Here is a 25,541-nt window from a genome sequence, read left to right on the forward strand (position 1 = left end):
TATATATATATATATATATATATATATATATATATATATATATATATATACTTATACACACACACACACACATATATATATATATATATATATATATATATATTACTTTCCTTGTATAAGAACTTACACCTTTACATGTCATTTCTTTTTACTTACTGCATCAAATACTAAATGATGTGTTGATAATAACGAAAGTGATGCTACAATATGCCCAAAACAATGCCCATTACAGTTACAGGCAAGTAGTCATCACACAGATAGGCATAGTGCTGCATGAATATGGATATGCCTTAGCAGAATACTTTTGCAGTGTTTAACATCCTCTTCACTATTTATCCACTAAGCAAGCAGAGTAATCTAACATTAGATCAACTGATCCGACCCCTCACCACCCCTCCCCAAATAAGCTTTTCGCTGCAAATTGCATCACAAAAACAGCTGCAGATTGCCAGAGGATTTGATCCGGCATCCAGAGGAAGGGATTAAGGGCGAGAGCAATGCAAGTTAAATTGTGTTGCATATTAAAAAAAATGGGCGGATTGGTCTATAGATGAGAGATTGGTACCACCTTCCTTTCTAAAATAAAATCTCTCTGGCATGGAGTCACGGCTTATTTCACATCCGGTTTACCTCGGGACCGTCTTGGAAATAAAAGAATAAAGGGGGGGGGGGAGCATTGTTGTAGCTGCGATCTCCAAACTGGGAAGGAATTTGGGGGGTGCATCGCGAGGAGGGAGCAGCGATGCGCTGCTGATTCTGCTGCTGCTGCTGGATGAGTGAGAGGCAGGGCCGAGCACAACTCCCAGCATCAGCCTCTATCTCTCTCTCTCTCTCTCCTCTTTCTCTGTCTCTCTGCTTTTCCCTGGATCTCAAGTCACTTTCACAAGACTGGATTTTAAAAGCGACCTCTTTCTTTTCCCCCACTCCAGATCCGAGGTGGTGTCATAGGTAAGGACTCGTCTATTTCCTAAATGTCATCACTAAGGTTCCTATAGGGACGAGAGGGAGATTTTTTTCTTTCTTACAAAACGCTACACTGTAACCATTTTCCTCTCATCTGCAGCGATCGATGAACAGTTTTGGAGATGACTTGTATATTATTTGGTATTAGAGATTGACTAAACAAGTCTGGGGGGGGGGGGGTATAGGGGGTGGAGAACAATGCAAATGGATCTGGCTGGGAACTTGATGGGGATTGTGTGATCTACAAGTCCGTGCCCCAAAAACAATGAGCAGAACAGATGTAAGGTAAGCCCTGTGCCTTGTGCCTTGTTTCTGGTCGCTGCTGTGCCATTTGTTTCTAAGAAATCGCAGATTCTAGGAAGACAAGGGAGATTTGGACTGTACGTCTGTGTTTTGCACTGCATGCTACAGTGAAGCAGTATATATATATATATATATATATATATGCTTCCATGATAAAACCTCCAGCACGTTTATACCCAGCTCCTCCAGCATGGGCTGTCACATTCACAATGGAGGCTTCTTTTATTCATAAGCAGTTTGCCATTCAGGTCTGTTGTAACACAGTGTTGACATGGGAGCAGTGCATCTAACTGTGTGTTTTCATCGATTTCAAGTGCTGTTGGTTGAATTATGAGGTTTATTTCTTTTTTACTGTAAGACACAATCTCAGTTATCATCCCTAAAATGCGGGTTCACCGAGGTGCGAATATGACTTGGTTATTACTGATGGAACCTGTGAATGGCTGTCTATCCAATGCAACTTTCACCTAGATAACTGTGAATTGCATTGGCGTAAATATCTTTCCAGTCACTATATGGAAACTTTAACCTGCTTGAGTTTGTGTTGGGAATATGTGTGAGTTTAGTGTGAGAAGAACCCCCACCCCCCATTCCCCCCCCCCCCCTCACCAACCAGCCAGGAGAAAAGCTCCTGAAGGATGTGGGGTTATTAATGGAACAAATGCACCTGTGTTTTATTCTAGGGATATATTATATCATGTGTACAGTATAATGGGGTCATGTGTCAAGGAATGCAACCTACATGTAACAGATGGGGTATTAAAATAATGAGATTAAAGAGCAGCATTGGAGATTAAGTGAGTTTGACATGAGAGAGCTGCTGTTTAAATACCTTCAGCTGGCAAGTATGAATATATTTCTAAAACCGCATTGAGGTGAAGTTCTATCCTGATGTCTCTCAAGAATATCCATAGCTGACTCACTTCTTCTACATTTCTGGCCGGGGAATCAGTTGGGTATGAAAAAATGACACATAATTAAGGACAATTCATATATTGGGAATTGCATCTACATTGGTTTGTAGGTCCACCACCATAGTATATGTATATAAATATCTCTATCTATCTATCTATCTATCTATCTATCTATCTATCTATCTATCTATCTATCTATCTATCTATCTATCTATCTATCTATCTATCTATCTATCTATGTGTGTGAGTGTGTGTATATATATATTTTCTGAGTATTTATTCCCAGGTTGCCAAATTATGTGTCCATTCTATTTGTTATACCACAATGAAAGGTGTTCTAAAATGTTTAAAGCGTTGGCAAAACTTTATAATGCTCTTCTATTGACTGTGATTATGTTAATTTACAGCCCCAGTCATTCATTATGAGAAGAAAAAACATCTTCATTGATTGTCTTTGGGCCTGGACAATTCTTTTAAATACAATGACAGGAATAAGGTAAGTAGCCTTCGCTGTCATGACTAACTGCTGCAGAAGATGACACATTGTTACTGCATTTTAAACAGTGTATGTATCGAAAGCCCAATATATGTATCCATCAGTCAACCTAACCAGTCCAAAGCCTTAACATTTTACTATATTATTGCATCCTACACTTACACATGTCACCACTTTGTATGTGTTTGAAGAGTTTATCACACATAATACAAAATAAAGACTCAATGTATGCATATGTATATATATATATGTGTATATATTTCCCAAACTGCAAATGATGGCCAACAAATATTAATAGTAGGAATAGTTGTTTTTTTTTTACCCCTAATTGGTACTTGTCATTTGCATATGACATAAATGTAGCATCAGCAAAGCCTGCAGTTGGAGAGGTCATTGCACTCAATACTTGTATACGGTATTAGGAGTTGTCGTAGATATACATAAAGTTTTAATGCTTTTTAAAAAATATGCCTTTCCAATATTCTGCTTATATTTTTCTTTTTAATTCTAAGTATTACTGGTAGCACAGGGGCCTGGAATTAACCAATAGTCATCAGGGTGTCAGGAGAAGAAAGCTGGTGATGAGTTTGGATTTAATTTGTTTATTGCTTGAGGCAAATACCAGTGAACTGGATCTCTGCTACAGGCCTACAGCATATTTTATTTAACACATGTTTGTCTCTCTTGAAAGCAAGATAGGGTCAGTGGGAAGCATACAAGTTCATAAATCCAGGAATAGACTACCCTGGATACGGAAAGATTTATTTTGCTAGTTTTTAATACCCCTACTGCATGTGTTCTCTATTGGTACTTGTACCCATTGTGCATTTTAATATTACAAAGTTTGTTGCTGATAATGCTCACATAGTTTATTATACACCTATGACCTGTATTATTATTATTGTTTGTTTGCTTTTTTATGATGCTGGTGACTTGATTTTATATGCCAGATAATATAGTTGATTACTATCTATCTATCTATCTATCGATCGATCGATCGATCGATCTCTCTCTCTATCTCTCTCTATCTATCTCTGTAGTCTATCTATCTATCTATCTATCTATCTATCTATCTATCTATCTATCTATCTCTGTAGTCTATCTATCTATCTATCTATCTATCTATCTCTCTCTCTCTCTCTCTCTCTCTCTCTCTCTCTCTCTCTCTCTCTCTCTCTCTCTCTCTCTCTCTCTCTCTCTATCTAGATAATAAAGCAGATTTTCTTAGAAGCATGCTTTTTATAGCCATAGTGAAACGCTTATGCTTCAGTCCTATAGAAAGAAAACACGTGCCAGTATGATAATGACCTGTAGATGGAGTCAGTGCACAGTGTTTTAGTATATGGTAAGGGTGAGGTATACTGATTTTCAATAAATACTGAATAGCAAAGAAAATACATATCAAGTTGAAATATACACAGTGACAATAATAGCGTCATCAACATTGCATTACTATAATATAATCAAAGAGCATAGGTGTGATATTCTCAGTGCTGATATTACTTTATTATCATATACAGGGTTCTTATGTACTAACCCATATGTTAGGTAAATGGATACTTGTCATGTGTTGTCCTCATTAGTACAATTTATTAATTGTTCTTGGACTAAAATATGGAAACTATGTATTCTAATGTGAAGAACTCTAATCTCTTCATTAGCTTACCAATTCATGAAACAAGAATATTAACTGTTACCATTCAGTTTGTCTCAAGATAAATTCATTGGTGTTTGATCAGGGAATACAGCTTAAATTCAGAAGCCAAAAACCCTATTAAGGTTATAATTATTGCTTATCACAAATTTTCAGCTCATGTTGTTTCTCATCCATCATTTTCTATCTTCAAGTGGTTTCCCTGCCCATTCTGGTTGCATTGCCTATTCATTCTGATCACAGTCACTAAGGTGTTCTTGTAGCTGAGATTCACCTTAATCTTGATGCCCTTCTGGTCTCCTTGAGAATTGTGTCACATCAGTTTGTAGACAGACAATAAGTATTTATAAAGTGCTGCTTCTAGACAACAAATGTAATTCACAAAACTGGAATATAAAAAAGTAAATGATGCAGTAAGCTGTTAACTTGCATCTTGTGGCATATAGTGTGTTAAAACACTGCATACAATACATTGTAATATGAGAATAAACATTTACTGAAGTTCAATAGTAGATAGTTATATTTATTTTGTGTTTATGGTGAATTGTTTGCTCCACCCTACAAACATTGAAAACTTCATGCCATAACTTGCATATGCATATTTTGCTATTGAGGTATGATATGAGATGTGGGGGTAAGGTTAATGGCATCAAGGGAATATTACAGAACATATAAAATGTATATGTATCAATGACATCATATAAAACACAACTCAGTTCTGCTACTGAACACTATGGGCATGACCAGACGTGGCAGAATTGCTCTGGAATTCCGCTGCGGACAGTCCGCAGCGGAAATCCGCAGCGTACACGTTTCTCCATTGCCTTCCACATCTTTGTGGTTGAGTCCGTTTACACGTTGCGGACAATTCCGCTGCGGAGCTTAGGCTGCGGTGCGGAATTTGGTGTCCGCAGCATACACTGACTGTTGCGGACGTGTAGCCGACTTGTTGCGGACTCATTGCGGAATTTCTCCATTTACTAACATGATATTTCTTCATTCTGGCTGGACCTATGTATTTCTAGGTCTACAGCCAGACTGAGGAAGTCAATGGGGCTCCCGTAATTACGGGTGACTACTTGTGTGCACCCGTAATTACGGGAGCGTTGCTAGGCGACATCAGTAAATAGTCACTGTCCAGGGTGCTGAAAGAGTTAAACGATCGGCAGTAACTGTTTCAGCACCCTGGACAGTGACTTCCGATCAAAATATACATCAACCTGTAAAAAAAATAGAAGTTCCTACTTACCGAGAACTCCCTGCTTCTTCCTCCAGTCCGGCCTCCCGGGATGACGTTTCAGTCCAAGTGACGGCTGCAGCCAATCACAGGCTGCAGCGGTCACATGGACTGCCGCGTCATCCAGGGAGGTTGGGATGGATGGCGAAAGAGGGACGCGTCACCAAGACAACGGCCGGGTAAGTATGAATTTCTTTTACTTTTACTAGGGAAAGGGCTGTCCCTTCTCTCTATCCTGCGCTGATAGAGAGAAGGGAAGCCCTCTTCCCCTCAATACGCATCGGCTATTAATTTAATGCCCATTTTATGCAAAGCCGCAACAGAATCTGCAACGCAGATTCTTTGCGGCATTGATGCGGACAGTGGTCACACCCTAAGGGCACATTCAGGACACATTGCTGTTGCATTCCGCTGCAGACAGTCCGCAGTGGAATTCTGCAGCAGCCGTTTTTACATTTGTTTCTATAAATTTTTAGGAAACTTAGTTCAGACGTTGCGTAAAATAACTGCGGAAATCGGGCTGCAGTGCAGATTTTTCCCTCCGCAGCATGCTCATTCCATTGCGGAGAAGAAGCAGAATTTCACTGCGTATTTCAGCCTTTGCAATGCAAAAACTGAAATCTATGGCAAGTCCGCTGTGATATCTGCAACGTCTGAATTACCTGTCAAATATGCAAATGTTGGTGCAGATTTGTTGCGTAATTGCCCCAAATCTGCACCAACATTTGCAGCGGAAAAATTCCGCCACGTCTGAACATGGCCTTACCAGAAACAAGATCCTTCTCCCTATGGCAGCTATTGGTTGATGCTCTATGGCAAATATGTATTCAACTCTAGTGTATAGGAGTATTGGATAACACCTGAAAACAGTGAGGCCATATTTAATGATCTGCTCTGGGAACGCAGATTTGGAATTGTACTTATATATCAATGTTATAGTTTTTCAGATTTCCACTTGATCATAGTTCATGTAGAAATTTCCTACATTGCATTCGGTTACAGTATATTGAAGAACCAATAGTTTTCGTGTAAAGTTTAGTATTTGGGGGGAAGGAAAAGTCATAATCTGCAATAATCAGGTTTGTTGGTGGTAGTAGAAAAACTAGATGTTAATATGGATAACTGTATGTAAGTATTGGTCCTGCTGTGGGTTTCCAGAGTAATTTTATTTTCAATGGAAATGTTATATCTCATATAGAGTCAATTTACATTAATATTTTTGAGAGGGAGAGTAAATAGAAGAATATCAGGGGGGGGAGGGAGAAATCCTAAAAAATAGTATAAAGTAAAAAGTTTTTTAAAATAGAAAATTGTTTAAAAATAAATGTTTTCATTTTTCCTTATACTTGAATGTAAAAGCTTTACCTTGTTTTTGACCAAAATAAAAACTATTTGCTCACTCAAATTTGTAACTAGTATTCTGACTATTCTTCACTATTTTAATTAATTAAAAAAAATATCTGATCGGCTGCTTAGGGCATGGCCAGACGTTGCAGAATTGATCTGGAATGTCTACATTAGTTTCCACACCTTTTTAATTCGTGCACAAGATCAACTATCCATCAAGATCAACTATCAGCTCACTGAGGTTATATCAGGTTACATGCTGCCCATAGAAGTCCATAGAGAGGGGAGGGCGGGACAGAAGCAGAGTGAGAGAGAGGCAGAGTGAGAGAGAGGCAGAGAGACAGACAGAGATACTGCTGCAGCTTCAATTTAGGGTGCATCCAGACAAGGTGGATTTGCTGAGAATTTGTGGTGTGAATTCCGTTTTAAATACCTTATCCAAATGTAGTGGAAAAAAATCAGAACTGAAAGCAAATCATGCTGTGGATCTTCAAATCCACAGCATGCTCATTCTTGTGTGGAAAAACAGTGGATTTTCACAGCGGATTTCACCCTTTGCAATGCATAGGGTGTAACCGGCGATAAATACACAGTAAATCTGTCACGTCTGGATGCTCCCTAACATATGTGGAGTTTGACGCAGATTTGTTGTGGCTTTGTAGCAAATTTGTGTCAGAATCTGAGGCGGAATCTGACCGGACTGTAAGCATCCTAAATGGTTTTATCTCACCCCAGTGCTGGATTCACAGCTAGGCTGCTCAAAACTAGTGTATAATATCCTTTATGATGCTGCTGATTCTATATATATTTGATAGATAGAGATAGGGGAGCAGGATCTTCTCTTCTCTATGTACTATGTATAGAAGACATCATAGCCGTTAGGCTTCACCCGTAATCTCAGGAAAAACGGAGAATTAGAGATAGAGCCTGCATAGGGGAAAACAGCTAACAAATAGAGGATACAAATCACATAATGGCCAGAAATAGTATTATTCCTCATGTACACACATATGAAAGCTTATTCTGAAAAGTCAACTGAAAGGTTAGTTACCCACTAGTTCAGATTAAACTGAGAACTAAAGAAAGAGCCTGTAGTGGAAAAAACTGCTAAATAATGCAGAGTACAAGTTATATAATGGCCAGAAATAGTGTAATTCCTCATGTATACACATGCATTTTTGGTCCGCGGCCGAAAAACGCCGCAAAAAACACGATAAAGCGGGTTCAGGCAGGTTAAAATTCATGAAGGAATTTTGAGGCAGATTTTTCTTCCTGCAAAAAACTCAGTGTGAACTAGGCCTGTTTAATCCCTTCCAGCTTTTTTGTGGGTCACAATATCGTAGTTTTTTCCGATCTCTCGAACTCAGATTTTATTAAAAGATCACGCAAATTTGGGGCATGTATAGACATTAAGGGTACGGCCACACGGAGCGGCACTGAAACGGTCGCAACGCGGCCAACAACCGCACTGGCACTATGTAGGAGCGGCTGTCAAATACCTTGTTATGGGGTATTCCGGTTACATGCGCATGCGCACTTCCGCTCCATTCATTCTCTATGGGAGCGCTGGAGATAGCAGAGTGCAGTCTTCGGCTTTTTCCGGCGCTGCCATAGAGAATGAATGGGGGTAAGTTGTTGTAATTTGCAAACTCGTGCGGCCATAAAGGGTGTATTCATTCATGGCCGCACGATTTTGCAGATAAAGGGATGGTTTACCCGCATTAACGTGTGGCCACTAACAGGCTGTTTGACAGCCACACCGAACATGGTGCCGGCGCGGTTGTTAGCCACATTGTGACCGTGTCAGGGCCGCTCGGTGTGGCCTTACCCTAAACACTTATCATTTTACAGATCTCATCACAAAGGGTCAGGTGTTGCCAATTAGTGTCTCACAATGTTGACCAAAACGAGAGATAAACTGAATTTTATTCTGCAAATTAGAGGGAAAAAATGTACTCTTAGATTCATTTTGAAGTAGAGTTTCCCAATTGGTACGCAACACTTTGTTATAATCACGTTTCATACATTTGCCTGAATACCCAAGAATTTGTCGGAAGCGTATTGATGGATCACGTGTCTCATTTTTAAATTCTGCAAGGTTGGAGCAACTTCACTTCTACCCATTAGTTGAAAGTCTTAGGGCATGTTCAAACATTCCGCTTTGGATTTTGATGCAATTTTGCGGCAATTACGCAACGAATCTGCGGCAAAATTCGCATATGGGAGGGTGTATCCAGAAACGGTGGATTTCACAGCGGATTTTCCGCAGGTTTCAGCCTTTTTATTGCATGCTCTGCTTTTATTGCTTTTTTTCCCCCCACTACATATAGATGGGTATTTATTCACTTGTATTGTACTGTCAATTGCTGCAGATTTGCTCTACGAAATCTGCACGACAATTACACAGTAAATAGCTAAGTCTGAACATGCCCTTAATGCCCAGAACCATTTGTGTGTTACAACATTCAAAGAACTTTGAGGCTCCCACAGGCTGACTTGGAGCTTTGTGTGAACAACTTAAATTCTTCTTAAATGGCTATTACTGGCAGCTTATGAGTCTCATTAGACTATCCCTGGACTGTCTCGATGGTATGAGGCTCGCCTTTCTTTTGATACTCCAGAAACCAAGCTTTTTCCAGGTTTTCCATAAAACCTGCCATGGGGAAATAATCACTTTCCTGACACACAAATGGTACTTGTTTGCATTAAAAATCACACCAGTTTGTGAATAAACACATTCTATTGCCTTTCTGTTACATAAATCGAGTCTGCCCCTTTTGTGTGTATATTGTTATACATATATGCATAATTATTTATTTATTTGGGTTTTATATCCCCCTTAGTTTTTTCATTCTAAACATTTTTTTAATAATAGCAATATGTCTGTGCCAAGCATTCTTGAATGCATTAAAGCAACTGTCCCCAACCTTTTTTTAACCGAGGACCAGTTTCATGCAAGACAATTTTTTCACGGACCGGTGTGGAGGGGGGGGGGGTGTGGAGGGAGTTTCAGGTCAGTTCACATGTTGTGTAAATACTTCAGGTTTTCTGCAACAGAATGTTTTTTGCGGAAAATCCCCAGCATAATAGAGTAGCAGCAAATCTCATCCACACGCTGCGTGTATAGCGAGTGGAAAAAACGCTCAGATATTGACATGTGGTGCAGAGTTTTATTCCGCAGCATGTCAATTGCATTTGCGTAAACGCTGCTTATTTGTTGCGGGTTTTCCCCAGTGAAATCAATGGGGAGGTAAAATTCACAAGAAATAGCAGTTATTGCGTTTATTGTGGCGAAATCGCAGCGATTCCCCCACAAAAAACGCAACTCAGAAAACAAAATCTTATGGTTACTCAGAAGTCCGTTTCTTCCTCCTGGCCGGCCTCCTGGGATGACCACTTATCCCATGTGACAGCCGCAGCCAATTATAGGCTGAAGCGGCACTCACATGGGATGAAACGTCATCCCAGGAGTCCGGCCTGGATGACGTCAGGGGGCCGGCCTCCTGGGATGACGCTTCATCCCATGTGATCTCCGCTGCAGCCAAATACAGCACAAAGAGACAAAAGAGCTTTTAACGCCAATGTATCAATATATAAAAAGTTATAAATTTTATTTGAACAGACAACATATACATTAAAAATAATACAAAAAGTATGACTCTAGTAAAGTTACGGAGACCGCACTCACAAACTGCTACACACTATAATATATGGGCAAGCAATACCCACCACTGTATGGACCACCCCACAGTTAAAGTCAAAGACAATGCATAGCATAGGGTTGAATGGTCAGATCAAGGGACTTACCCATGTGTGAGACAGAAGGTGAAAGAGTGTCTGCTCCGCCGTATACCCCGACGCGCGTTTCGCCACGAAAAGCTTCCTCAAGGGGATGTGTAACTATGTATGTCCCACCACTACCCCTTTATAGTGTCCATGTCCATTGATTACAATTGTGCCCAGCGGCGCATGAACGCTGAAGCAGCCGGAAGTGAGGCAAGCCCCACATCCGGCTCCAGGCACGGCAGCACACATCCGGAATCCCGACGCGTGACGGGAGTTCCGGACATGCGCAATGCGCACACGGAGACGGAGGGGGGATGCCCCGCAGCCAGCCGCCGCAGCGGACATGCGCACAGCACCGCCGAATCAAGGACAATGGGATCTGTAACGGTATGTGTCCCCGGGCCGATAATCACAGACATTCACATGTCAGATGCATCGCCAGTATGCATCCCAATACATCACACATGGGTAAGTCCCTTGATCTGACCATTCAACCCTATGCTATGCATTGTCTTTAACTTTAACTGTGGGGTGGTCCATACAGTGGTGGGTATTGCTTGCCCATATATTATAGTGTGTAGCAGTTTGTGAGTGCGGTCTCCGTAACTTTACTAGAGTCATACCTTTTGTATTATTTTTAATGTATATGTTGTCTGTCCAAATAAAATGTATAACTTTTTATATATTGATACATTGGCGTTAAAAGCTCTTTTGTCTCTTTGTGCTATAACTATCTGTATATGGAGCTGCCTAGATGATTTTTGGGGGGACAATGGTGCTTTAAAGCAGTCTCCAGCCATTAACACAACTCTGTTTGGAGTCTATATATTCATTCAGCCAAATACAGGTTGCATCAGTCTCCTGGGATAAAATGTCATCCCAGGAATGTCATCATCCCAAATTCACTGCGGCTACCGGGGTAAATACCACATACTGCGGGCCGGTACCAAATGATCCACGGCCCAGTATTGGTCCGTGGCCTGGTTGGGGATCACTTCTTTAAATAGTACCTAACCTGCGTATACATGAGGAATAACACAATTTCTGCCCAATATATGACTTTTTTTTTTTTTAGCAGTTTTCCCCTCTGCAGGTCCTATTGCTAATTCTCAGTTTTATATGAATTGGTGGGTGGAGCCTAATGACTACCATGTCTTCTATACACTGCACACAGATAAGAGGAGGAGAATCCTGCTCCACTATCTCTTATATATCACATTTTGTATATAGAAGCTGCAGGAACATGAAGAACATCATACAACAATAATAAGCAGTGCAGCTGTGAATCCATCACTGTGTGAAATATAACACTTTCTAGAAGCTCCAGCAACATGGAGGACATTACACAGCAGTAATGAGCAGTGTAGCTGTCAATCCAGCAATTAGGTAAGATACAACACTTACTAGAAGCTGCTGCCGCATCTCTGTGTATCTCTCTCTGCCCCTCTGTCACTCTGCAGAGACTGAAAAAACTGTAAATTCAGAGTGAGTGAACAGCTGAAGGGGAATGTCATAAGAAGAGAAAGAAGCATTTTTTTGCTAAAAAGATATATTACAAAGCGTCTTATATTTTCTTGTACTATTCATTTAGGCAAAGCTTGTTGAAAAGTAAATGACAATTTAACTGTACGTGTCGTCATAACAACTGCTGGAAGACTGTTCCATGGATCGATCACTCTTTCTGAAAAAGTTTTCTCTTGCGTTACATTTTAGTCTTTCTCCCTCCAATTTCAATGTGTGCCATATTAGTCCAGAAACCATTGTTTTCTGAAAGAAAAATTCTGCTATCCTGAACTTTATCAGTACCTTTTATATACTTCATCACATTACCTCTGTTCTTTCTCTCATCTAAGCTGCAAATGTTTCATTTTTAAGTATTTTCTGATATGTTTTGTTATGAAGTTTATAAACCACTTTAGTTGCCCTCCTGTGTATAATTTTTAGTTTATTGATTACTTTTTGAGAACAGTACACAGATAGACTCGTCCTCACCCACTGGGGAGCCGGTGATTTCCCCGTTGGGCCTTCCTCAGTCCCCCTTAACTCCCCCAGGCCCTGGGCGGTGCACATCATAATCTATAAATTGTATTGCCATCTTCATCGTTTATGTGGCCAAATAGTAAACTTGGTAGTTTATTATATAGTCGCAGAGTCGGCTGAGATGATAGTACACTGTTGTAGGCATAGGGCAGCCAAATATCTCCTCCTTTCAGCCATGCACCTCCCTTGCCTGTCACTTTGCTGCCAGCACGTCACGTTGTGCAGCATGTCAATTCCCTGGTGTCTGTTCACATCTTGCAGTTAAAGCAGCGCAGCGGCAGGAACATGAGGAATCTGCAAAACAGTTACCCCACACCCACAGGCATATAGGTCTAGGTAAGAATGACTTCCTATCCTATATGTCATCCAGCCCATGATTCAAATGTAAGGTGTAGCTGTGGCCCCCCTTTCAGGGACCCAGAGTAGACGGGGGTCTCTCTGTCTGCATGAGTGTATGAGTAGTGTGTGCTGCATGCATTCTATGTATGAGTGGCATATGTACAGGATGTGTCCAATATGTGAGTGGAGCTTGTGTGGTATTATCCTATGTGTGAGTTGAGTACATACCTCCCAACTTTTGAATTAGGAAAAGAGGGTAATTTTTAAGCCATGCCCCTAACCACGCCCAATATCCCGCATAAACACATAAAATCACGGGCAGATCCTTCTGCAAATAACAAGCGCATATTGTCACTGCGGATCTCTAGACTGTCTGGATATCACAGATATTATATTTCAGGTTATATCGTCTTTATGTTACTTTTCCTATCTTGGGTATAACATTTGCTCATCACGGCGGCAGCAGCTGCAGGACAAACCAAATGGCTGAGAACAATGAAAGTCAAGAGGGAGACCCTGTGGTTGATGACTTTTCAATTGACAGGTGGCAGAGTTACATGATGGGGATTTTTTTTTTCCAGTTGTGTTACTCTGCTACCGGTCAATGGAAAAATCATCCACCAGAGCCCCCCTGTAGATTGCTCCACACACAGCCCCCCTGTACATAGTGCCAAACACAGCCCCCCTGTAGATAGCTCCAGATACAGCCCCCCTGTAGATAGCTCCACACACAGCCCCCCTGTAAATAGCACCAGATACAGCACCCATGTAGATAGCTCCACACACAGCCCCCCTGTAGATTTTTCCACACAGAGCCCCCTGTACATAGCGCCAGACACAGCCCCCTGTAGATAGCTCCAGACTCAGCCCCCCTGTAGATAGCACCACCCACAGCCCCCCCTGTAGATAGCTCCAGACACAGCCCCACCTGTAGATAGCGCCACACACAGTCCCGCTGTAGATAGCGCCACACACAGCCCCCCATGTAGATAGCGCCAGACACAGCCCCCCTGTAGGTAGCGCAACACAACCCCCTTATACTTTGTGCCACAATACTGCCAGAGCGGAGAGCGGTAGAGGTAGCCGGCCCTACTGCTGCCACTCTCCGCTCTGCTTTTACGTCACTCACCGTCAAAAGAAGGCAGGAATCTTGCAGCGGCGTTCTCACTGATGTCGATGCCGGCACGGGGATTAGACCAGCCCAGTCACCTGACTTGTCAACTGACCGGTGAGGTCAGATGACAGGTCAGGTGATCGGACTGGTCCACTGCCGTGCTGGCATCGATCCCAGTGAGAACACTGCCGCAAGACTCCTGCCTTCTTCTGATCGCTACTGCAGTCGTCTGGCATGCAAGGCGCCTGTCAGCAGCGATCATCTGTTTTGATACTGCTGCAGCGCCCAGCGGGACATGTTGCAGACCGCCCGGGACGGCGGGACCCCGGTGAGAAACCGGGACTGTCCCGCTGGATCCGGGACGGTTGGGAGGTATGTGAGTATGTATCAGATGAGTGAGTAGTCTTTGTGTGGTATGACACGTGAATTGTCTCTGTGTGACATGTTTTCTATGTGTGAGTGATATGTTTGTGGCATGTGCCTACTTTGTGAAGGAAAAGTGTGTACAGCTGGTGTCCTGGGTGTGAGTGGTCCGTTTGCGGTGGGCATGTCTTTTTATGCAATATCAGAGGGTGTTGATTTGTGTCAGCAGGAGATGTCTCTCTACCGCCTAAAGGGATTCTAACAGAAGTCAGCGCTAGGCAAAAGTAAGGCAAATGTGAGTGATTGAGGTGTAATTTGACAGCATGTAATTGGCATATGTTAGCATGCATTAGTAGCGCGTGTGCAGTATGTGTCTAGTGTGTGAGTAGTATGTGTTAGGCTTGTGTCCAGTGTATGAGGGAGGTATTAGCAACTACTGTTACACTCTTATTTGAGTGGCCCATGCGCCACGTGTACTACGTGTGAGAGGCTATCAGTGTCCACCGCTGCTTTCATCTATTGGGAAAGAACAACTCCCAGTGTGCCCTGACAGCTGCAAACCATTATGGGTTCTCATAGCCTCAGGGGTTGTCGTAGCAGAGAATAAAGTGTTTGAATAAAAAAATCCGGACGTCAAGATGTTATACATCTGATTTGGTATCAGGAATGTAGCCTGTTTTTCATTTCGCTTCAATAGAAAAACCCGCATCGATCTGTTTCAGCAGTACAATGCACCATGCATGTGAATGGGATTTTTTCAAACCTTGTTCACATGCTCCAGAAAAAAATGAAGATGAAGAAAGAGCATGCTCTAGATGTAAAAATCCATAGCATCCTCCTTCTGCAGTCCACAATCAAAATCCTTGACATACTATTTTATTGTTAAAACAAAGGACACCCACAGCGTAACCCAATGGACCCCATTATAAGTTATAGAGTCAGTCCGGCGCTGCTGGTGTCCGTTGTGCAGCGCATCTGGCAGAGCATTGTTGTGGCTTCCTTTATAAGTAGAAGCCACAATGCAGATGTGAACAGAGGAATAAACCTATCTGTTTTTTACACTGTATCATGTGCCCCAAAAAATGTGCACATGTGTTTGAGGCCTAAAAAGCTACAGGTAATACTTCCATGTATCTGTAGCCCTAGGCACCCCAGTCTGACACTGTACACAGTATTGATGGTGACAGTGCTTGGATACCTTCATATCTGAAATGATAACTCCCAGGTCCCTTTCCTCTGTTGTTGTTGTTGTTGTTGTTGTTGTTGTTGCCCCCATTACCTCACTATTTATTCTGTTTTTAGTTTTTTGGACCTCACATGCATTATTTTAGATTTTGATGTAATAAATGTAACATTGCACACTTTAGTCCATTCCTCTATTTTCTTTAAACTACTGTGCAATTGACTTACACCTTCTGAAGTATAAACCCTGACAAATTTTGTATCATCTGCAAAAAGGCATACCTTACATAGTGGGCCATATGCAATATTACTAACAAATCCATTAAACAAAATAGGACCCAGAATTGATCCTTGCAGTACTCCTCTGATTAGACGTCCTTTCTTAGAACTTACACCATTTCACTATCTATGAGTAAAAATCAAAGTATTTTAATTTCTTGAATTAATTTATTGTGACATACTGTATTAATGGCTCGGCTAAAACCCAAGTAAGCTTTATCCACAGACCCACACTGATCTATCTCTTTAGTTACTAAGTAAAAAAAAAAGTCCTGATTTGTTTGAGACAATCTCCCAGCAGTAAATTAATGCTGAAATTGATTACTTTATTTCCCCTACTATTGATGTTAGACTCACTGATCCATAGTTATCATACTTTTCCCTCTTCCCAGCAATCAATTCATTAAAAGGTCGGGTTACTGTTGCTGCCAGCTCCACTCTTAGTTCTTGTAATACTCTTAGATGGAATCCATCTGGACTCATTGACTAATCTACCTTTAATTTTGTGTATCATAAATATGTTTCTGTCATAAGTATGTTTGTGTCTAAAGTGCTGCAGTGTATATCTGTCTAGTGAAGGTAACCCATATGAATCTTCAACAGAAAACACAGAAAAAATTAGTTTGCAGACTGCAATTTCTTTATCCCCTTTAATTTACCCACCACTTCAGTGTGTGTATGCCTCGCTTTGTTTTTCCCCCTGTCACTAATGTATCTAAAGAATGTTTTCTCACCATTTTACACTTTAGAATGTTGTATTATCAATTTAGTCTCTGATACTAGATTTATATGCTATTTTATTTTGTTTGGGTCTGCATACATTTCATGTATTCAGTTTTCTTAGCACTTAGAACCGCTGCCACTTCCAGAACCATTCTTCCGTTTGGTTTTAGTAACATATTTGGTACAAAGTTCCGTTGCATATAAAAATGCCTTTTATTTTTAGTTTAATCCATTGTTCATGCACTCCATCTATCAAATTCCACCCTATCAAAAATTCACATAAGTTACTTCTCATCTAGCTAAGTCAGTCTTTCTAAAGACTAATACCTTGATTTTTTTTGTGACCGACAGACACATTTGATACTACTTTTTTATTAGTGAAAACTAAATCTAAAATTATTTTCTTGTGGGTTGGCTTCAAAAATTGTTTGAGGGATGATCCATTTATAATAAGATAGCAAGTCATGCTCCTGGATGACACAAACGAGAGAAAACCGGATGACCTACTGTAGCGATTGTTTCCTGTCTACATCAGGCATATTAAAATCTTCTACGATAATCACCTCAACTTTTATTGACATCTCAGTTATCTCCTGTGTTAGTGATCGATCCAATTCCTCATCTTGTCCAAGTGATCTATAGATTAGTCCATGTCAAGATTTGTAGCAGATTTGGAGTTCAGTGGCTGAAAGAATTTGTCCGTTGGGTGATAATAGCAAGAGTAGTCAGGTAACAGTCCATGTTCGGTACATAGATAAGCGTTGTAGCGTGAGGCGCAGACATGGTAAATAAACTATCAAAGCTCGGTACACAAAAGTATCAAAAGTTTGTAGCGTGAAGCAGAGACGTTGTCAAGAAACAATCCATGTTGGGTACACAGATGAGGAGCACCAGTTTGTTAGAGTAAGGCAGAAAGGAACTAGACTAAAGGCAGGAAGCTGACCACTTGAAGGTTTTATATAAATTTTTGGTTGTATTATTAGGAGTCCACCACCTGGACAAAAATGGTTTTCATTTCGTTCTCCGTAATATTAAGAAAGAAAAAAGTAGATCCGGAGTATTTATAAAATATAACTTTTACTGTGTTTTAAAAAAAAAAAAACATTTCTAATAAAGCGACATGTGTACATGAAGATTTCATATGCCAATACTGCATGCAATTTTTCATATATTCTTTATAATATACATTTTCATCATATTTTTTTTTTTTTTTTTTTAAGACAGCAAATAGTCCACCTTTGTGAGGATTATTAATCTGTATTATTTTATTGTTTCTCTTTTCTAGAGGTTCCCTCACATTTATTTGTTTTCTTTGTCTTGCATGAATTACATATAGAGGTAATATGAAAATTTTAGGGGCTGTTGCCCTCCTACCCCTTTTTTTATGATAGCAGTCCTCCATCAGTAATATCCAATGCCAAGAAAGAGGAAAACCTCTTTTGAATAATAAGTGATAAATGAATGTTCTCCCAACATGTTTCCTCCTGACCAAGGGGAGATAGGTCAACAGAGCAGTTTCATCCAGGTTCATTGGAGGCTGCTTGAAGATTTATGTGGCTGTCTATTATTTGAAAAGAGGCTTTCTAATGAAAGCATACTTGCAGTGGCAATAAATCAACCTTCCCATCTGGGAAATCAGAAACAACGCCCGTTCCTAACGTCTGACGTCACTACTTGATGAAGGTGGCAAAACATGCGTCGAGCTCTTCATAGGAGTGTCTCTCCAGATTGTTCCATCATGTTTACACCAGGAAATTTTTCCACTTTACACCAGGAAATTACATTCTTTTTACTTAGATTATGACTATAGGTCCTTCTAAACTTTTGCATTACTGGCATTTGTGCCTGTGACTTTACTGTACCATTAGAGCACTTTACTTTTGGGGCTCTATTGCAATTAGCACTTTATAGAAATTTTGTGTGTTTAACTGTTTTGTATATAGAGCTTTCATACCTGTTGTAAAAATACTTGTGTATACAAAGATCTGTTAGCTGTAGATGATCATATTGGGGATACATCATCATCAATTATTAAAGTGTGTAAACGATTTATGTAATTGTAACAATAAAATGATACTGCATTTTAATCATATGGGATTCTTTCTGATTTTGGTGTTGTAGGTATTTGTCTATGATTTGTTTCCCGACTAATTTTTTAATATTGTTGAAGGGTAGTACTATAGGTTTACATTGTCGAAAGTACTGCTACATAAGCCATAGCGGCTGATACAGGGCCCGCAGCATGAGGGGGGCCCCTCAGTAACATTGCAAGCAATGGTCATCCAGATTTCCGGCTCTGTGCCACAGCCGACTGTCACACTCAATTGTATCTGTGTCATCTGGACGCAGATACAATTTAAAACGATGGCTGAGCAGGGAGCTATCAGCTCCCTGCTTCAGCCTTAATTTGGCTACAGGCCACATTAGGCTTGCAGCCTATAAGGCACTGAAACAAGATCTCTGCATAGGCCAGCACATTTATCACTGGATCTTGTCTGCACACACAAGGGTCCCATCTCGGGGGCTCATATGCTGGAGGACTGAGGAGGCTGTGAGACTGCTTCTCCATTTGTAGTGGGAACGGGACTGGCTGAGTATAAGTTTTCTTATTGTTTTTTTACAAGGGAGGGTTATGTGGCAATATCTACAAGGGGGAGTGTGACAATATCTACAAGGGGATATGTGTGGCTATCTACAATGCCAACTGTGTGGCACTATCTACAAGGGTGAGTGGCACTATTTACCAGGGGGGTATGTTGCACTATCTACAAGGGTGTGTGTGGCACTATCTATAAGGATATGTGTGTGGCACTATCTACAAGAGGAGCTCTGGAGGGAGGGATGCAGGGATAGCTGTAACATAACAAAAAAGCTATACTCACCCCTCCCCTTTCCACTTTAAAAGTAAGCAAGAAAAGATGGAAACAAGTCCTTTCTGTCCTGATGCTTTGAGTTTCAGGTAAGTTTTTTTAATAAAATATTATGACTACGAAATAGCATAATTAAGTGATAAAAAGTGTAACAATATTAGTGCTTAACCGTGTGTTACAATTTTTGTAACCCTTTAAGTAAAGGTTAATAAGAGTACACTTGGCGGCCTAGGTGTATTTTTCCATTGTACGCAGAACTGATAATTTTTTTTGTCTGGAGGGCAGGGGTTGTGGAGGAGGAGCGAGTCAAAGTTTGCTATGAGGTCCAGCCTTTCCTAGTTACGCCCCTGTAGGTTTATATAAAGGCAGAATTCTTTCAATCAGGAAGTGCTAGGACCAGACTTTTATATCAGTGAGATCACTTAGGTAATCAAGACAAGGAATCCAGAGAGACAATAGTTAGTTCAGTGAGAAGACGCAGAAGTTTCTGTTTTTCAAATCCTGACAGTCGAATTCGAAAAACCTCTCTTTAACCAGTTTCTAGAATTACCCAAATACATTTATTTTCTAAACTGAGAGCCTTGAAGCACGTGACATTTAAAATTGTACCACTATCAAAGACCTGCCTGCATTATCTATAGATTTTCATCAGTTTTAGGGGGGCCGATGGATCTGCCATATTTTAGTCCACCCCCTAACTTGTTTAAAGGGAACTTGTCAGTAGTTTTAAGGCCTGCTGACAGGGTGATATATGGGAGGGAAAGGGAATTTTAAACGTACCTTTTTTTAACATTTGATTTCCCCATCGCGGTGGTCGCAAGTGCCTTTCTCTATAAGAGACGCATCTAGTGGTCAATCAGGGGACCGTTAGAGACTTCACTTAAAACAGAGGGGCAAGGCTTGCACCTCAATACCCGCCTCAGTGGCACATACGATCTGCGCTCTGGGGGAATTAAACTTAGTTTTCTTGGTCATGCAACTTGCATGACCGACAAAAAAAGTAAGTTTAAAATGCCCTTCCCCTCCCCTATATCACCCTGTTAGCGGTTTTGATACCTCAAAACTGCTGATAGGTTCCTGATAAATAACTACCCATAAACATCTTAACTCCTCACTAAGCACCTGGGTTCCCCTATCACCGGGATGCAAGTCATCCCTTTTTAAAAAAAAGTCTTATCCCTCCAGACTTTTCTGTCATGACTGACGAGAGATGCAGGTAAAAACAAATGGATCTATGTCGGCGCTGCTGCTTAATGTGGACAAGGTAAGTATCCAGAGGTCAAGTTTGAGTTTATGGAAACTGTTTAATCGCAACGCGTTTCAGCGCCGAACTGGCGCTTTCATCAGGCATAGGGATACAGGAAAAAAGACACATGTTTATATAGGGCCAGTTCAGATTAGACAATTAGGTAAAAAACCGCGAAAACACATCAGCAGGTCAAAGTTCAGATGGAACGATCTAATATAATAAAATATAAGTAAAGGTTTTAATGCATAAATAAAAGGCAATTAAAAAGAGTATAAATAATAAAAGACTGAACGTCCTATCAAAAATTGATTTTGGAACGGAGTAGATTAAAACCATGTGCAGTGTATATGGGACCGGTATCATTCAATTACTTGAAACATTAGTTAGTGTCATCGGGAGATAGGGGTGAGTAGATATGATTTTATTAATGTGTTTATGTTATGTGTTATGTTTGGGAAGTAAAAGCGATACTGTATGATAGTTACATTGTTTGCACGTTGCCTCGGGAACCAAATGTGTTACGGAAGCCGAGGCGCTCCACAATGGATGGAACGCATGGTGAACCGCATTGCGCAAAAGATCGTTGAACTGCTCAGACGGGACCAGGAACAGAAAACGTATCTGCTAAACCGAACAGAAACATGGAGATCGGGCGGAGGGTGAGTGAAACGAAATACCAAACATGGATTTGGGCTAGAAGCCCTGATTGATATGTTAGTTTGTCACTTGTAGGCGTTTATTTTGAGGAAACGCTGGTCAGTTTTACGGGGTGAGGATAGTAGTGGTACGGTTGTCCATACCTGTATTCTTTGAACATATGTTTAGGTTACAATTGGCATTTGTGCACTTTTTACAGGAGGATTGAATTTTGATTTAATATGAGTTAAACACGCAAATGTACAATGAGTGATGTATAGTCATTGCCGAGATAGAATGATGACTGGGGTGCTATTTGGAGATGGGATGTCTCGAGATATATTGTGTACTGTTATACATCAATTCTGTTGGGCTATGTGATATTGCAATTTTTAAAAGAGTACTTAGGGAATCTAAGCAGTGTCTTATTAACGGTTTATTACGGAGTCGGTGAGACCAATTAGTCCAAAGATGACTCTGTGATGTCATTTAGACCCAAAGGGTGAAGTGTATTCATTTTAAAAATCCAGTAGTTTTCCCTTTGTTTTAACTTGCTGAATCTATTTGGGACATCAATATTGATATGTTCTATTGGTGTGATTTTAATTTTATTAAATTGGCAATCGTGCATTTGAGAGAAATGACGGGAAATGCTGTGTTTGGGGTAACCGGTGTTTACATTGAACCGATGGTTGTTAACTCGGGTTCTTAGACATTGAGTGGTTCTTCCAATATATTGCAACTGGCAGGGGCACTCTAATAAATAAATGACGTAGGAACTGCCACAGTTGAGGAGAGTTTGGATTGTGAAGGTTTCGTTGGTAACTGTGGATGTGTAATCATGTTTTTTATGGCTGATGGAATTGCAGCACAGGCAGCGTAAATGTCCACATTTATATGACCCTTTGATGTTGGAAAGAAAGTTTGTATGAGGTGTAGGATGTTTTCTTACTCTGCTAGGAGCCAAAATATTTTTGAGGGTTAGGGACCGTCTGAAGGTGATATTCGGTTTACATGATAATGTGTCTTTCAGGTACGGATCGTTTTTAAGGATGTGCCAATGCTTGGAAAGAATGTTCCTAATTGTTTTGTTGCCTCTGTTGTAAGTGGTGATGAAGTTGAGATTAGAGTTAGTGGTACCTAATTTGGAATTCTTAAGGGAGGGGTTCAAACAGGACACTTGAGTGAGTTCTGAAGCTTTTGATCGTGCGCCTTTTATAAGATTAATTGGGAAACCTTTGTCCTTGAATCTTTTTTCAAGGACTAAGCATTCTTTGTTGAAGTCTTTGTCAGTACTACAATTTTTCCTAATCCTCCTGAATTGTCCAAAAGGTATATTTTTCAACCAGGGGCGGTGGTGGGCGCTTCTGAAGTCAATATAACTATTAACATCAACTAGTTTGAAATGTGTTCTCGTTATGAATTTATTGCAGACATTGTCGTAATTGATGGTGAGATCTAAAAAGTCTATAGATGTGGGGGAGAATGTATATGTAAATGTTAGGTCATAATTGTTTTTATTTAGGGTTTCGATGAAGCGCACAGCTTCCTCCTCGGTGCCATTCCATATTAAGAACAGGTCATCGATGTACCGTTTGTATAGTAGTATGTTATTTTTGTAGGGGTGTTCGCCATGGATGTATGTTTTTTCGAAGGATCCCATATACAAGTTTGCATAGGATGGTGCAAAACGGCTTCCCATTGCACACCCTTTTATTTGATGGTAGAAGTTGCTGTCAAAACTGAAGATATTGTGTTTGAGAATGAAGTCAATGCAGTTTGTTAGGAAATCAACCTGGGGTTTGGAGATAGTGTTAATTAGGGAAAGAAATGAGTGAGCTACTTCTATGCCTTTATCATGTGGGATATTGCTGTACAGTGTGGTTACGTCCGCTGTCAAGAAACAGATTGGGGATATTGAAGGGTCAAACTTTAGGTCGTTTAAGTCTCTGATTAGTTGTGTGGAGTCCTTGAGGTGCGATGGTAGGGTGAGAACGAGGGGTTGGAGATGAAGGTCAATGAAATGCGAGAGGTTGCTGGTGAGGGAACCTATTCCCGAGATAATGGGACGTCCGGGGGGATCTGTTAGTGATTTGTGAATCTTTGGTAGGTGGTAAATGAAGGGCATGTTTGGAAAAGTAACAGAAAGAAACCGTTTTTCTTTTTTATTAATCAATCCTGATAAGGTAGCTGACTCTATCAGGTTCTGGTATTCAAGTATGTACATAGATAATGGGTTTGTGGTCAATTTACTGTAAAAAGTGGTGTCGCTCAGAATCCTCATAGTCTCTTTGAGGTATTTTTCTCTGTCTTGGATGACTATGCCCCCTCCTTTATCAGCCGGGCGGATTATGATGTCTTGGATTATGATGTCTTGGTTCACCATGCGTTCCATCCATTGTGGAGCGCCTCGGCTTCCGTAACACATTTGGTTCCCGAGGCAACGTGCAAACAATGTAACTATCATACAGTATCGCTTTTACTTCCCAAACATAACACATAACATAAACACATTAATAAAATCATATCTACTCACCCCTATCTCCCGATGACACTAACTAATGTTTCAAGTAATTGAATGATACCGGTCCCGTATACACTGCACATGGTTTTAATCTACTCCGTTCCAAAATCAATTTTTGATAGGACGTTCAGTCTTTTATTATTTATACTCTTTTTAATTGCCTTTTATTTATGCATTAAAACCTTTACTTATATTTTATTATATTAGATCGTTCCATCTGAACTTTGACCTGCTGATGTGTTTTCGCGTTTTTTTACCTAATTGTCTAATCTGAACTGGCCCTATATAAACATGTGTCTTTTTTCCTGTATCCCTATGCCTGATGAAAGCGCCAGTTCGGCGCTGAAACGCGTTGCGATTAAACAGTTTCCATAAACTCAAACTTGACCTCTGAATACTTACCTTGTCCACATTAAGCAGCAGCGCCGACATAGATCCATTTGTTTTTACCTGCATCTCTCGTACCCAAGCGGTCACCTCGGTAACCGGCTCGGATCTGGCAGCAGCTACCCCATGGACCCCAGTGCTGAACTCTTCTAAACCTCACGGTGAGCATATATATCTCCTCCTATTCTCACCTCACCTTCTTTGATCCACACCAAGTGGCGCCGTGGCTCTTTTCTCTTTATCCTGTCATGACTGAGAAATTCAAACCCTTCAATCTCGCACCATTTTGTTAACCAAGTATCTAATACAAAGCATCCTGTCTTCCTCCATCCCTTGAACACGTAGCACCTCTGAGAAAGACAGTGAAAATGCAACCCAACTAAGTTCCTTTAGTAATAATAAAAAATACTTCCACATTGTGCCCGTATCCCTAGTAGATAAATCATTTGTACCATCATGTACAACAGCATCTACTCCGTAACATATGGTCCACCTATAATCACCTACTCAACAGCCTTTACCATGTGCCTCCTATCTCTGTGAGCAGTAGCTATTGACAGACAAAAAGGCATTGGTGATGTTGCTGGGTGACAAGTATTTAGATAAGATTCACAGAACCCGGCCAATTACCCAAGCCAGAGGTCCGGTTGACCGGACAGCCAGATGGTTAGTGCAGCCAATCTAAGACCTTGGCTCTTCTACCAGTGTCAGTAATTGTGTCCTACAACCTGGTGTGCTTGTTACTGTTATTGTATTATTGTACATTGTTGCACTAATGTTCTGGATAATTCCTCCTGTTCTGATTTGGATATGACCTCGGATTCCCCGATTCTTTCCTAATATTTGATTCGGCTCAGCCCTGATTCTGCTTTACTTGTTTGGCTTTGCATTTTCTCTGACTACCCGGTATTGAACCCTGGCCTTGTTTTGTTTGCTCTGTTTATCTGTTTGCTCCTCCAGTCAGCAAGTACTCTGTAGACCCAACCTCAGGATATTAGATAAAGGGTGAAAACCTGCGTTTTCTTTGAGTTTGCTTACCAGAATAGTCAGCGTAAAGCATTTTTGCTAAACAGACTATTACAATTACATTAACCTCTCTGTTGCCTTCATTACCAACTTCCAAAATGAAACCTCT

At 40.7% G+C, this 25,541-nt stretch overlaps 1 protein-coding gene across 2 annotated transcripts in view; it reads left to right on the plus strand.

The window, feature by feature from the left end:
• The first annotated feature begins 455 nt into the window (after positions 1-455).
• Positions 456-25,541, plus strand: part of GABRA1 (gamma-aminobutyric acid type A receptor subunit alpha1) — a 203,158-nt gene continuing 178,072 nt past the window's right edge. The window contains exons 1-2 of one of the 2 annotated variants that reach the window (XM_075856303.1): positions 456-948; positions 2,588-2,676. In XM_075856303.1, coding sequence (XP_075712418.1) covers positions 2,603-2,676 — 74 coding nt within the window. In that variant the 5' untranslated portion in view covers positions 456-948; positions 2,588-2,602. Of the gene's footprint in view, positions 949-1,159; positions 1,249-2,587; positions 2,677-25,541 lie in introns of those variants that run through there. The other variant, XM_075856304.1, reaches the window with a different exon arrangement.

Source organism: Rhinoderma darwinii, chromosome 3, assembly GCF_050947455.1.
Source record: "Rhinoderma darwinii isolate aRhiDar2 chromosome 3, aRhiDar2.hap1, whole genome shotgun sequence".
NCBI classification, from domain to species: domain Eukaryota; kingdom Metazoa; phylum Chordata; class Amphibia; order Anura; family Rhinodermatidae; genus Rhinoderma; species Rhinoderma darwinii.